This window comes from Mya arenaria, chromosome 4 (assembly GCF_026914265.1).
Source record: "Mya arenaria isolate MELC-2E11 chromosome 4, ASM2691426v1".
Taxonomy (NCBI): Eukaryota; Metazoa; Mollusca; class Bivalvia; order Myida; family Myidae; genus Mya; species Mya arenaria.
The window spans coordinates 60658233-60674090 of record NC_069125.1 but is presented as its reverse complement, the minus strand read 5'-3'; the positions used below and the strand labels follow the sequence as shown (position 1 = coordinate 60674090).

Below are 15858 nucleotides of genomic sequence, written 5' to 3'. Positions count from 1 at the left end.
ATTTACACATTTATAAACCTTTTTGAGTTCTTTAGTCAATCAGGTATGACTTTCTCCGTTTTATTTTAGTCTGTTCACACACAGTTACAATATCACCTTTTTCTATAACTATTAAATATCACATTATCACTTTGCATGTATTGTTAATATTTACTGCATAAGCGTATACATGTTTTAAAAAAACAGTTTCTACATTATTTACATTACTCTGTGAGAAGTCAATTTACTGATAACCCTTGGAATCAAAACTTCTTTTCAATGACACATTAGTTTAGCTAAATAAACAAAAAAAATATGTCAAAGACTAGATATAATGAAATTTCAGAACATACATGTAGTACCAGCTTGTATTTATAGTGCTTCCTTTTTCTTTTTACATGATACAAGATTTAATAATCTTTATTTAAAGTCGGGAATGTGTTAACAAGAAACATTAGCCCAATGAGCTATATTCCGACATGAATAACAGACAAACGTATCAAATAACAGTAACAATGAGCTTGTGACCTGGAAATAAAATTATACATGTTAAAATGAACACATATTGGAGCATGCACACGAAATACAAATAGGAAAATAGGATTAGAGCATCGAGAACAGTGATAACACCAACACGTTTTCCCGGCTGTACGGTCAGTCCACACGCGCACGGTTCCACTAGTTGATATACCACTGTAAAATGGTTAGTTGTTTCAAAAGTATAACTTAAAGGGAAATCATATACATTGAAGTAGCAAAATTGTAAGTAGCAAACTATACAAGGGAATAACAGCTTTGTACATCGATGTGTAGTTTGTAAAAAAACACCTTATAATTAATCTAGCATGATAGGAAAAATCCTTTGAAAGTATTGCTAAAAGGAGGTATGATATTTATCATGTTATTTTGATATTACACCTATCACTGTAAAAGAATGTTAATTGAAAAGTAAAGTCGTAACGCCTAAACAAAATACTTGCCGAAAGAAAAACACAAGTAGTTGTATGTGTTCGACAGATGTTATATAAATTTGAACAATCATAATTAGATATTAGCCCATGTAATTTAATTTAATAAGTTGTTATTTTAGCCAAAGAAGTCCGCTGAAATATTTTCTGGTATTTGAATGCCATATCTTGTCCAGTGGGTGTAAGCTATCCCACTGAAAACAAAACTCCTTTTCCGTTCAGACAAAGGATAAAAGATATTCAGTGAAGCATTTTATACTTCTCAATTTCTTCTATTTTTTTTAAAGCAAAAAGGTATTATTTACACATTGAACATTAACAAGAGGGACCTGTCCAGGTGTGGTTCAGCCTTCTTAATTCCAGGTAGTTTAGGGAGACCCTTATTTCCTTTGGGAGGCTGTTCCATATCTGACTGGCCTAAAATCGAAAAGAGTTTTTCCCATATTTATTTGTTCTTACTGATGGAACGTCTACACAGTTTTCGTATCTCAGATTAAAATTACATGTCTTAAGAGTTACAAGGTTTTGAACATTTTCTGGTGAGATACCATACAGACATTTGTAAGTTTCAATAGCAATGTATCTTACCCTGCTAAAATGAAATGTTGGCAATTGAACTTTATGAAGAAGATTTTCGTAAGTTGAGGTGTAATCATTAAAAACAATTTTTAAAGCTCTGTATTGAATCTTTTCCAATTTTTCTGTGTTGGTCTTGCTAAAAAAATGCCAAACGACAGGACAGTTGTTGAAATTGGGTTTGATAAAAAGATTTAAAGATAAGAAGCTTAGTATTGGTTGTCAACTGAAAATTTGCTTAGTCTTTGAAGAAAATTCAATTGCTTAGCAGCTTTTTTGCACATTTTAGAAATCTGGGCATCAAAATTTAGTAAACTATCTACCTCAACACCTAAAAGTGTCACATGCTCTTCACAAACAATTGGGTGATTAAGTATATTGAATTGTTTTATTTCTTTAACAGACCTTGAGCCAACTGGAATTGCCTGAAATTTGTCAGGGTTAGCCTGCATTTGATTTTTTTCCGATTAATAAGCTTTGAAACTGCTTTCTTGAAATTGTGTGTAAATTCTTTTGATATTTTTGCTTGATATAGTTTTGTATAATTCATCAGCAAATAGCAAATAGTCTCACCATGCAGTCCACAGTTTCAAGGAGGTCGTTTATACAGTATGGATGAGATGGCATCAACACACTTCCATTATTGACCCCCTAGTAAATGTGACACCTTGTATGACTGTTTTCTTTTCTATGATGAAAAGAAAGGTTGTGAAATGAGAAAAAATACGCATATATGGATCATACTTAAAGAAGTTATGTATCATAAGACAAAGTTACCATTGGGTCGTGCTTCTGGACCGTGAGATCTCGTTTACTGATTAGCCGGACTCAAATGAAGCAACGTCCATAATAGTTAGATGTAACCTAATTGCATTTTGCATTGCCCAATAAAGGGCTACTTTCAGAGAAGAACTGTTGAATTACTACACTTTGATAAAACATTTTATGTTTGCATATGTGTGCTAATAATTGTACCACGAATAGATATCCGCCATGCTTTTATTTAGTTTTATGCTTACCTTAAAACAAATAAAATGAAATAAAAAACAATATAAACAATGGACTATTTTCTTTCCGACATTTTTGCGGAACAATAGGCGAGGTCACGAACCGCCATACGATGGTTGTGTTGTCTAAGCAGCGTGTAATAAATTGAAAATGGCAGTGTATTACAATTTAAATCCCTTCTAATTACACATGAATACTTAGCTGTGACTTTGCTCAATCGTTGGTTTTAACCGATAATCAGTCATCATCACTGTACTGTTCTAGAAAAGCTGTTTCTGAGGTAGGTGGGGTAAAATACTGGGTGTTTTCAAATATCGTCATTGCAGTGAATCATTGTCATTTATGAAAATATTACATTTAACGCCCACTGAAACGATCTGATAATAAATTGTGAAAGTAACATTCAAAAGTTAAGTTTGAAATTGCAAAGTATGCCAATGGCTCAATATATAGTCCAACCCAACTTCCAGGAATCTAATTTGTTTTGATTTACTGGTCATCAGTGACTTGAGTTAGAATAAAAAAATCTTTGACTTACAACAAACAAGAAAAGCTGGTAAAAACCCCACTGCAAGTCAAAACCATGTCATGTTTAAACATAAATACATTGGACAATTAGTTGCCCCCTAGTCTAAAATAATAGACGTGTTATACGGGATTCTTCCAATCCCTAACGTCTAAACGGGAATGTGCAAAAAACAGGGGTGTTTTAAAAATATTGAAATTGTTTTAAGTGAAGTATTTTATGGTTGAAATTGATCATTAAGAGTTATATTCATATTTTACCATGTGTGAAATGTTATTTTGCACTAAACAAGCATTTAATGCATTAAAACAAGTTGTTTACCTTTCCAATAAAACGAAAGTTGACTGACACAGACAACAATTATGCGAAGGGGAACAACTCGATACAATCGTAATAGCTTGGCCTCCTCCGACAAAGCTTCGAGATAGACCTCGTTATACAATCGTAACAACTCGGCCATGGCCGAAATGTTCCGAGCGATTTAAAACTGTGCCCTAAAGCCTTGCAGTTGCTCTTCATGTATATATCGTTATGTTTGGAAAGAATGAAATGAAAAAAAGCCGTCAAACTCATAATTATAAGTTGGATATTTATTTTTTTGTGTACGGAACTAATATAAAATAACATTATCTGGTAATATTTCTTGTTTTTATGATATTTTATATACGCTATATGCTTTAACCCGGAATCCTGATCGGAACAACTACCCAATTTTGATACTAAACAATTTGTACGTGAAGGATTTGCCATATCAAAAATCTAAAAAAAATCTGTCAACGTACAATTATTTGGACTAAGTTGCCCCCAAATTGGCTATTTTCAGTCAACATTGCCGAATGATGGGCTACCAAACATCTTGTTTTTCACAATTGTTTACCGAACAATGCCTGAAATTGGGTGTCAACCACAGATTATCAAATTGTGTACTGTAACCTACCAATAATGATTAAATCATTGTGTAGTTGATGAAAGTGATCAAATTCACAGTCTTTGACGTAATCCACTCAACCATCAACCAAGTCAAATTGTTTTCCAGTTTGTGGACTGAAAATTTAATTTTAAGTTACTAGCCCGACCCATGTTTTTCCCAGAGAAGAACGGGGAAAGTAATTTAATCTGAAAAATGAAGTGTCAGTGAAGATATGTCTGAAAATCTTTGCTAAATGCTCATTTTAAATGAAGAACAATAAAGATTAAAAATGAGAAAAAAGTGCACTGATGTTTTCTTTTATTTACTACACAGATATTAATATTTCTCCATTAAAACATAACCTCAGTTCGGGCAAGGTAAACTTGATTTGGGCTAGTGGTAACAAGTTTTTCCAGGTTACTAGGCTACAAGCCAAGAGCTTAAAACAAATAAATGTGAAGACTTATTTCATATAATGTTTTTTTCTGAATGAAATTGTTGTACAATGTGCTAGACCTTGTAAAATTAAATTAAAATAGGTTACTAATCTTCTTACTCTTAACCTATGATCAATGGTGATATCATGCATTTTTTGAATGTGCATAATATATTATGTTGATATCAATTACATGGACACAAGAATAAAATTGTTGCTAAATTTTGAAGGTTATGTTAAATTCTAAACCTTCATCAAAGAGTATGTTTAGGGTATATCCATGAACAAGAGCTGTTTACAGAAAATCATGCATTTTCTGCATGATAATAAGTCAGTTTCTTCGGCAATCATATAATCCTGGAAAAGCGCTGTACAAGCACTCAAAACCACTAATTCCCAGGAGCTTCCGGGGGAGCTTTGCCCCCTAGGCCCCTACCGGGGCTTTGCCCTGGACCCACTGGGGGCCCAGGCGGCCCGCAGGCCCCCAGATAAATTTTCCGGATTCTCAAGATTTCCAACTTTCACACGTGTTCAAATTATTCACTGCGCTACACAATGTGCCGTTTTCTCCTTTAGCACCCTGTCCCTGGTCTGCATCACACTTCCTATTTAAAAACCTAGCTAAATCCTTAATCTTATTAACAGTTTTTTTTAGGGTAGTTTCCAAATAAAATCATTATATTTGTGTTTATATATTATCTGCCATTATTAATCCAAGTTGTTTTATTATCTGATGATCAGTAAATTTATAGATACTCTGACATAAAAGGAGCAAATTATCATTATTTTATCCTTTAACAATTTTAAAGAAATCCTTATTTTTCTGAATATATAATATAATTTCTATTTAAAATACCCCTTAATACACATATTAACCCAGTCCCATTACTCTGCCTTATGCATTTCTAGTGTTAAATGTCTTGATAAACTAAGAAAATCAGACTATCATATGCATTTGCAGTCAGATGCTCTCTTTTATGCTCTTTTAACCAGCCTAATTGGAAAAAAGTTTTACTTAGTTTGTGGACACTGCCAAAGTTGTTATTTGCATACACATATATTTCAAAATGTCATACTAAAGAAAGTCAGATAGGGTGTTGCTATAATGGAGCAAATACTATTAAAAATATCACATTTGCTTACCAATCAGTTTTACATGTATATAAATGTATTGATAATGAAGTTAAAAATGTTTTTATCATTAAAATTGAAGTTTACAAGAAAACACATCAATTTAAAAAGCAGAGCTGAGGTATTTTCTTATTATAATTTGATTGCAACACTGTATTTTTGCTGTCTACAGGTAGGGCATTGAGAGGAAGGCAGGATGGGCAAGTTGTTGTCAAAGATATTCGGGAACAAGGAGATGAGGATTCTCATGCTTGGTCTTGACGCTGCAGGGAAAACCAGTATCCTTTCTCACAAACTTTCCATGTCAAACATGTGGTCCATTGGGTGTTGGATTCACAATGTTTCATTTTTTTTTCTTCATGATCATATGAAAGTATATTTGACAAAAAATGTATGTATACAGTGGTCGAAATTTACACCAGCCCACAAGCCCTGCACTGGTGAAATGTCTTTCAGGCTTTCTCAAATTCTGAATTTTATACAGCAGGGCTTGTTAAAAAATTTGATGCCAAACAATTGTATAAGAATTCGGGCTTGTTAATCCAAAAGTCTAATTTTGATGACTGTGTATAAATAATTTTGTATCTGCAATTTAGTATGGAAACATTTTAAGACGATCAGGATTCTAATATTAATTGGAATGATCTTTGCATCACCAATGTAATCATCATTATTATGATGAAATATTAATAAATCACTGCCATATTGCTTTGCAATTCCCGGCTTCATTTGCATGTACTTCACAGTGATGGTTTTAATAATTTATTCCTTGTCAGGGCTGTCCTGATTGTTGCTAGACCTTCAATACTGATTGAATATTTCTCCCGAGATAGCCGCCCTATGCAGTGATTAATGGTCTCAATAATCTTGCTTTTAATTATAGGAAATCTGATTGTATTAGTTTAATTTGATATAATAAAAAGTGCATATACCAAAACTATCTATTTAGAATAAATTCATTTTAAAACATTTGTACTTTCTCTCATTTGTACGTTTTCTCAATGCATTTCACTACTAGAATTTCTTTAAGTTATCTGATAGAACAGTTGCTGTTAGTATAATTTCATAATAATATATTAAGACATTGATACTCGAAATAAGTCAGATAGGTTGCAGTGATTTTATGCACATGGCCAATAATAAACCAATATTTGTCTGTATGTACAGGCTGTTAAACATTGTATGTGGTTTGTTAGTGTGAATAATGAGGTAATATTTTCTCAGTTGGGGTCAGTTTGTCAAACTGTCATTGTCTGTACAGAGCCACATGATGACAGGTCACTATATATCAACAAATTGGTTAACACCCCAACCCATCAGCCGACTTGTATTGGTACAGTTATTCAAGAAATTGGTCACTTGGGGTTAATGATTGTCGGAGGAAATAAAAATCTAGTGAATCTTTTTTTGCTGAAAAATCCAATTCTGTTCTATTTAAAAATGGTTCATGTTGTTTTCGTATTAAGGGGCCTAGTCGTCTTTGGCATTTGTATATATATTGAGGCATAAGCCAAATATAAGAAATACGTTGAATGGGGCCTCTTGAAAGCTTCTCAGTACCCAACTACCCATTTATAACAAATTGTTCCAACAAAAATTATAGATTTATTTAAAGCATCTTCAAACTACCCAACAACAGTGTTTAAAACAAAGAAAATTTAAGTGTTGACAAGTTTCATTGTTAATAATTTTATATGTTGCATTAAACTCATAAATAATAACCTGTCTACCGCGGTGTAGTGGATATGGTGCCTAACTGATTACCTAGAGGACATGTCATTTTTTTCTCTGTTGCCAGCGATACTTTGCTTCTGATTTACTATTTTTTTATGAATTTAATTTAATATTTTATAACTTTATATATTGCCTTGATAAGTATTACAAAATGTTTAGAAAAAGGTTTATATTTGATTGAAAGAAAAAATGCTGACCATGCCCCTTGACAAGTTTCACTCCTATTGTTGAAATGATAATTACATTGTTAGCAAAATAACCTGTTACAAGTTAACATACGGTATATGTACATGCAAATTATTGTGAGTGAGACACTCAAGATTTTCTTTTCATGCATGCCTTGTAGAGTCACTACTTCTGTATGTAACAGTATGCCCGTAACGGTTAAGTTGTCACTTCCTGTTTTAGTCATGCTGTAATTATTATGATGGGATGATGTTAATATTCATATTCATGATCCTTAACTCTGTCCTAGCTATTTTATACAAGTTGAAGCTCGGCCAGTCAGTGACTACTATACCTACAGTGGGATTTAACGTAGAAACCGTCAACTATAAAAATGTTAAATTTAGTGTTTGGGTGAGTATTTAATTGATAGTAAAAGTATTACAGAAACATGGCATTCACCAGTTATTTCATACATGTATCAATGAAGAATTTGGAAGGTTTCTTGTTAAATTAAGCGACAGTAATGAACAGTGAATTATTAAAAATAAAAAATAACTGCATCTATGTTGTGTTTTAAGTTGTATAATGAGACATCTTTAGTGAAGCTTAGATCAATTATCACTGAGTAAATGTTGAATAAGCTATATATGTAGAAGGCCTCTCAATTGATATGCATGCTTGAATTTAGACAACGCTATTAAAGCATTGAATTAAACGTCATACTTAAAAAAGGAAAAACAGACATTTGGACTAAGAATTTAGCACAGCAATAGAAACATTACTTAATTTGTTTTGTACACAAGGTTTTGACACAACTTTATTAAGTGGTTTATATAAAAATAGAAATTAAGGTGTAGAAGTCTTGTACATTGTAACATGCACTCACTGGAAGTGTCGTACAGTAGCTTTGGAATGTTGCATAGAGGTTGATTGACTTGATTAGTAATTTACTTATTGGCAAAACCCGGCTATATCGATTGATGCTGGTTGAAGAGATGGGAATTTGTCAGTTGTGTAAATACTGGTACATACTATTAATGTTGCCTCTCCTTGAAATGACATGACCTCAAGCTTAAGGGTAAGGGAATATGACACCTAAGAAAAATGATAGTATTTTGTAAAATGTCCTAAGAAGGGAATAGCATTTGACACAGCTGTATTTTGATATTATCAAATGTTATCAAAAATATGTAGGGGTATCACTACTATGATTAAAATTTTAAAGTAGCCTTCTTTTTACCATACCTACATAAAATTATACCCGGGTGTCACATTCTATGGGATAAGATGAATTACAAATTTTTGAAACAGATATACTGGTAATAAATTAAGGAACTTAAATATACTGAAACTATTTTAAAGGAGTAAATCTTGGTGTTGACAAATACTTTTTGTTAACTTATTGAATTAAAAGCCTATTCTGATAAGCTCATATCATGAGGTCAATTTTAAGTTAAGCTCCTTTTTTGCCAATCTTGGTTATCTCAGATTTCAATGGAGTTTGAGATACAAAGGTGTGGGCAGTATCAGGTAACTAGTGAAGGTGGACCACTGAAATTAATCACGCTTAATTGACTGGAAGTGGATCCAGTTGAATTCTTAATCAGGACTTCTATTTCATGCACATATAGAAATGTTAGTGTATGGTAAGAACGCTGTTGATGATTTAATTAGAATGTTTTCAAATGGCACATTTTAATGAAATAAGTAAGGAAAAATGGGTTCCTTAATAATGAAAATTTCCACAACTGTTAATTTGAACTTTTCTATGCTTGTTATGCTAGCTGTATGCAACACTGTGATGAGTATACTAACCATTCTTTGCACTTTACCTACCAGGATGTTGGAGGCCAGGACAAGATCCGTCCCTTGTGGCGACACTACTACACAGGCACCCAGGGCCTCATATTTGTCGTGGACTGCGCAGACAGGGACCGCATTGACGAGGCTCGTCAGGAGCTCCACCGGATTATCAACGACCGCGAGATGAGGGAGGCCATCGTCCTCGTGTTTGCCAACAAGCAGGACCTACCAGATGGTGAGCAATAATCTGTTCATTATGTTAAGGATTTCACTAATGAGTTATGGAAGGGTGTTTCTCCCAGTCCTTTTTTGGTAGCACCCTTCTGCTCTCCTGAAGTACAGCATGGGCGCCCTTCTGCCGTTTTAAAATTAAATATTTAATAATGTCAAATATTTATTTTGTTTTGATTGAAACTTATAATACAGGGCTCATCCTAGACAGAAATTTTAGGGAGAAGTGAGAACGGGGGAGGGTGCAGGAGGGGGGTTCGCCCTCCCGAAGGTCGGAAAATTTTGAGATTTTAAATTTCAAATGGTGGGTTCTGGTGTGTCCTGGACAACTTTTCTATGCATTTAAATAGGTGTAAAATAAATAGGTGTTTAAAATGTTTTTAAATAGTCATACAAAAACATGGTTGTTTTTAGTTGGAATTAATTTGTTGTATATATATATAAAAAATACCTTTAAAAAAAGTCAAGTTTCAAACATTTTATTACATGCAAACCTATCATGCACACATACATATATATCAGAATTTAAATACATAATAAATAAATAAAATAAGCTTATAAATATAAACAAAACTAGCTGAAATCAAACAACATGACATCAATTGTAAAGAAGAAAAGAAAAAAATCATAGTTCTCAAAACAAGAAGCACTATACACGCGATCAGTCTACACAATGTAGGTCTCAAGGTGAGATTCATCAGAGAAAATAAAAAAAGTATAACATATCCCCCTCCTAAATAAAAACAGAATCAACTTCACCTTAGGCCTAAAAAAAAAATTGTTTGGTTAGGGTAACATCCTTTTCAAAAATAGGTAGGGTAGGTAGGCTTTTTTAAAAAAAAATTATTAGGCTTTATATATAAGAATATCATTTTCATCATTGGAGAATGGTGTTAAAGTTATCTTCTGTATAAGCATTTAAGGTTTAAACTACATATTGAAAAGCAATTAAAAAAAAAAAGATTTTTTTTTTAGTTTTTCCCTACGTCGATTTTTTTATATTTTCGTATCCAAAATGGTGCAATTTCCTGCATTTTAAACAAGTTTACAGTTATGTTCCCATGATTTAGAATTACCAACTAAAGTCCGATTAATATTAAAATTATTTGTGAAAAGGTTTAATGGTTTCTCTTCCTTAATTATTGGTATTTCTCAAGTTTTCCGACAATACAATATCGACGATATTGATCGACTCATGTTTTGTTTAGTGCGGGTATTATTTATATTGACACCGTTGACGTCACAGCAAAACATGTAAATCACGCTGCATGCTGGAACACAAAAGCGCACGGAGCAAAGCGACTGCTCGTTTATTCGTATTTAAAGCTGCAACAGCTAATATTTTTAAAGCCGGGTTGTATTTTCAGATTTATTTATCTTTTTTCTAAATAAATTAAAAGAACGATAAAAAAATCAAAGGTGAATAAAAAGCAACACAAAATATAACTTTACACTTTTAAACTAAAGACTCAATTAATTACGACGACATAGCATAACCCTTGTTAATAACACAGATATCTTAACACGGTTCTCAATTATAATTTAATAATTGGTTAACAAACGGACTCGGGATTAAGAAACAAAATAAAACGACACATGATTTATGTTACCGAAATCAATTAACACTTATTGTTTACTTTGCGTTCATAGATGATTATAGGGATGAAGGTCGCAATTACGACAGTGGGGTTTTTCACACATTCCCATTCTGATAAAGAATAGGAGGAGTTTGGTTAATTGGCACTGTTGAACCTCACCGACACGCCTTCATGCTGTCGTCGATCCTGAATGGCTGATAAAAATGTCGTAATAGTCCCGACACGCCTTCTGGCTGTCAGTCAACCGTTGCAATCGCAACAAAATCGTGTATTGTCAAAACTGATGATTGTTTTGATAAGGATTGTCGCTACGCGGATTAAAGCATGTCGGCATAATTAACGCGTGTCGGTAATTGGCCTTGCCAGCGGAAGGCACGTCGGGCCCGACAAGCCATAAAGGGCTGGCGGAAACCCTGTAAAAATTGATGCCTTCTTAGCCACATAGGGCATTCAATGAGCATACATCACTCCCTACATCGTATTACAAGAAAGTTTTGTAGTGGGGTTATTAATCACATCAAGTGATAGCTCTAGTTAGCTACATTATGTAACACCCTTATTATGTAAATGATTTAAGTTTTATATCAATTAAGTGTTTTTAATTAAAAAAATTGAGAAATTGTGATTTTGTAAATAAAGCAGAAGCTATTGTTTATCTTCCTTGGTGTACTTGATTTAAATGAAGACCAATGCCAGATAGAAAAGCAATTGATCTTAGTGGATGAAATAAAAAGTATGTGTTATCCTTTTGCTGTACTGATTTGAATCCGTTCAATCACTAAACCTGTTATTTGTTTGCAGCCATGAAGCCCCACGAGGTGCAGGAGAAGCTGGGACTGACGCGTATACGAGACCGGAACTGGTATGTGCAGCCAGCTTGTGCCACAACAGGAGATGGACTTTACGAGGGGCTCACCTGGCTCACATCAAACTGTAAATCCTGATTACCTCCTGCACAAAACTAGGATAGATATCTACTGTGTACATACACCAACTTTTTATACATTCTATTCATTGGCTTGCATTTGTCTGAGGAAGAGGCATGTTGTGTTGACATGTCTTAGGTGCAGGAATTGACTGCCTTGTGTAAACAGATATACTTACCTGCGTTTGGGTCTCATGATGGGGAACAGTTGCTGTATTCAACCAGGAGTGAGAGAACTTCATACCTGCTTCCACAATATATCGATGACGGCAAAGTGCTTTGTAGTCTACCTATACTATTGAGATATTTAACAAAACTGCTTAGGAAACAGCTTTTAGGTTTTACTGACCGAGAGGTCTTTATATGAATTATTTATACATGTACAATTGGATATTTGGATGACTGTGTGTCTAGTGGTGATAGTTTTTGTTATGTACAGTGTACAGTGGTTTAAGTGCAATGTGTAAGGAATCAGTTGGACATTTATTAGTCTTATCACTACTGGCATTCCATGTGTGAATCTGGTCTGAATAGGATACTAGAGGAACACTTTTCGCAGTAACCACTGATTTGTAATATAGGCTGGCCATATAGCCTTAATGTGATAAATATGAAAAACTATCAAATGTAATGGATAATCTTTTAATGATGATAAAGTAAATCACTTCATGGCAAATATTTTAACTCTAACTACATACCACACAATTTTTCTTGCATTTTCTGTGTGACTGTTACTCCTAATTGATACCTGGGGCTATTTTGCTTAGATGTCTGAATGATACACACTGATAAAATCATATTCCCATCCTTCATAACTAACCCATTTGAACGAAATGATAGCCAGCAGTACTCCTGAGTAGATATTTGAAAATCAGTATAATGGAGTATAAATGTTTTTGTCAATAATTATTTACCCAAGATCAAAAATTGTCAATATGATGTAAGAAGGCATCGGGCCAAATTTTTACTGGTCAAAACATGATTTTTGCATGATCCAAAATACAAGAAAAAGAAAGACATGGATGTAATTGTTATTATTAAAATTTTCATTTTTCTCCTTCATGAATGTTTTGAATGGCTTAATACAAGAAGTTAACTTATTTTCCCTTTGTTGTCCATGTTACATTTGTGTTCAGAAGGGAAACTGGTTACTGTGTGTGAAAATATGTTTTAGCTTTTGATATTGATAAGCCTCAGATGCATTTATGGTAGTTCATAATTTATAATAATGTGTGTTTTAACTTTTATGCTGGATTATATATGTTATATATTACAGTAATTCTTACCGTAAGAATGGCTTAACACCACTTCTAACCAATCTGTCAAAATACATTATGTGTTTCTATTTGTTTTCTTAAAGAATTTACACACTTAGTGTGGCACCTCTTCTTAAATAGCGTATCAAAAAATTGCTTTCTCAAATCTTATGTTGAATGACATAATTGTAAATAATTTGGCCAAATAGAGTGACTGGCGTTAATAGATACCGGTAATATCTATTTGAGTTTGCAAAAAAATGTGTAACAGTAACTTAATATCTAATTCAATTCCTTGATGTAGGCTATTTTGTTATACGCTAATTGGTTATAGGGCCACCACGTCAGTAGGTAGTTACAATTATGAGGTATATTTCTACATGGTAGTGTCTAATCTGTATATATATGGACATATAATAATTGTACTTTCCTTTTTTGTAAAAATGGATGAAACCAGTTTGCATACAAGGTTGTTTTACTAAAAGGTGTTTGTAATTGCCTTATATGTTTCAACAAATATGTGCATACTTCAATGTTTAAATGAATGTACAAATTTTTGGTTAAGAATTTTTCATCAAACATAAAATGCATCTGCCATTGCCTATTGGCACTAGAGACTTAAATTCTCATGGTAGAAACGTGCAGACGGAAATATCAAACATTTTAATATTGACAGGTTTGACAGGCACAGCCATAAAATGTATTGACCACTCATACATTGTGTAGATATGCTTTGCTTTAATTTATTTTCAATACATTGTAAATGATTCTTTTAATATTTCTAATTAATTATATGAGTTTCAAGTGGTAATTTGTTTAATTGTTAGTGTCTTAATTTTAATATATGTTTAATGTTAATACATTTTTTAAGTGACTCTGTCTTAATAAAAAGGCATGTTAAATGCATTCTCTTATTTTTTGGGTTGACATTTTCCGAATACTATATTGTGAGAAATATCATCTATGTTAATATAATTCGAAAGCAACACAAAGGCAACTTTTAATAATTTCCCTCATATTGGCATACTATCATTGATATTTAACCGTATGAAAATAATAAGGAATATAATATTTTAGAATATCTGAAAGCATATTAACTGTATAATAGTCAGTGTATTATTGTATGCTCAATTTTGTATAAGTCATGGATATTATTCTTAACTTCTTTTTTCAGTCATAGACTGGTAGTCTAATTTTGAAACATCATTTTTTTGCTAAAATATCTGAAACGTTTTCTGATTCTTCCTTCCCTTTTTTCGGCATTCAGATGAACTCATTTCATGGTTTTAAAACATTGAATTGGGCAGAGGAAGGATTGATATCTGATCTCTAGAGCATTTGAACAAAATATTCATAGCATACACTTTTAAGTTACAAACTACATGATAAAAATATCATCATTATTTTAAGTGAAACAAATTGATGTCAATGTCAGTGTAATTAAGTTCTTATTCATGATCTTCAACTATCTCCACAATTGTTTTCAAGAAAAAAATGGCAGTTATAGTAAATTTTAGTTTTTTAGTAAATTCTGTAAGATTGTTAAAGAGATCACAATAATCCAAAATTCCCCAGCTTAGGAAGAAGTATTACTGTCGAAGGCATTCTAATGATATTACTTTGAAATTTATTCTGGAAATGGTAAAAGATGTTGTTATAAATTAAGTTGCGCCTTAAATGCAGAACTGCTAAATGGGGAAAGTGACAACAGACCCTTAACCTTTTATTATCACCTACAGTTAACGTGTTCATGCAACTGCCATTATTGATTTCCCCTTATATTCATTGATGTACAAGGTAGTATGATACTTCAAACATGTTAAAGTTTTTTCTCCTAAAAATGGCAACACAAATTTTGATAATCTAAGTAGTGTAAAAAAGAGTGATGCTTTGAATGGTTTGCTCATAGTAAAATACGAAAGTTGTGTAGGTGTTACCTTTTAAATTAATGTTATAGTCTGATGGTGCAAACTTTTTTATTATTCTGTACCATAATCTATGAAAATGTACTCTTCTATTGTTAATATATGCAAATAAAGAATCAGAAATAAGCAACAGTATTGTTCTATTGAGTTTGTCATGAGTTGGTATGTTTTCCTATTATTTTTATGCCTCTAAAGGTGGGCATGTTAAAATTGCACTGTCCAACCATCCCCCAGTGTGTCTAGCTCAACTTCCTGTGTTTGGGCTGTAGCTTTCTCTTGTACGGACAGATTTTAAAATAAATTGCCACATGTGTCTGGCATATAAAGACTGTGTGTCGTGTTGAAGACCTGTGATCTTACCTTTAAGGTCAAGCTCACTTTTTAGTTCGACTATTCGAAGAATAAGGAGAGCTATACTACTCACCATAGCGTCGGTGGCGGCGTCACACCTTGGTTAAGGTTTTGCATATAAGCACCTTTAAGTCATTATCGCAGTAAATACATCATGTATTGCATTGAAACTTTAGATATGTATTCCCAACTATCTAAACTACTAATCTAATGAAGTAAGATAACGCTTTTTTGAATATAATGCAAATTATGGGCCTTTATTATTTGACTTGGAAATTCTGGTTAAGGTTTTGCATGTAAGCACACATAGGTTAATATCTCAGCAACTACTTT

At 32.9% G+C, this 15858-nt stretch overlaps 1 protein-coding gene across 1 annotated transcript; it reads left to right on the top strand.

Annotated features, from left to right (window-relative positions):
• Nucleotides 1-2462: 2462 nt before the first annotated feature.
• On the top strand, nt 2463-15306 carry LOC128230617 (ADP-ribosylation factor 6). Its single transcript, XM_052943043.1, has 5 exons — nt 2463-2815; nt 5711-5812; nt 7744-7847; nt 9276-9474; nt 11870-15306. Exons 2-5 carry the CDS (start codon nt 5731-5733, stop codon nt 12010-12012), a joined length of 528 nt encoding a protein of 175 aa, XP_052799003.1. The 5' UTR covers nt 2463-2815; nt 5711-5730; the 3' UTR covers nt 12013-15306.
• The last annotated feature ends 552 nt before the right edge of the window (nt 15307-15858 follow it).

Bases quoted from the DNA above. Each gene is read 5' to 3' on its own strand.
- LOC128230617 (XM_052943043.1), top strand. From the start codon at position 5,731: ATGGGCAAGTTGTTGTCAAAGATATTCGGGAACAAGGAGATGAGGATT. The intron at 5,813-7,743 runs GTATCCTTTCTC...ACTCTGTCCTAG, and splicing joins TGACGCTGCAGGGAAAACCA to CTATTTTATACAAGTTGAAG. The intron at 7,848-9,275 runs GTGAGTATTTAA...TTTACCTACCAG, and splicing joins ATGTTAAATTTAGTGTTTGG to GATGTTGGAGGCCAGGACAA.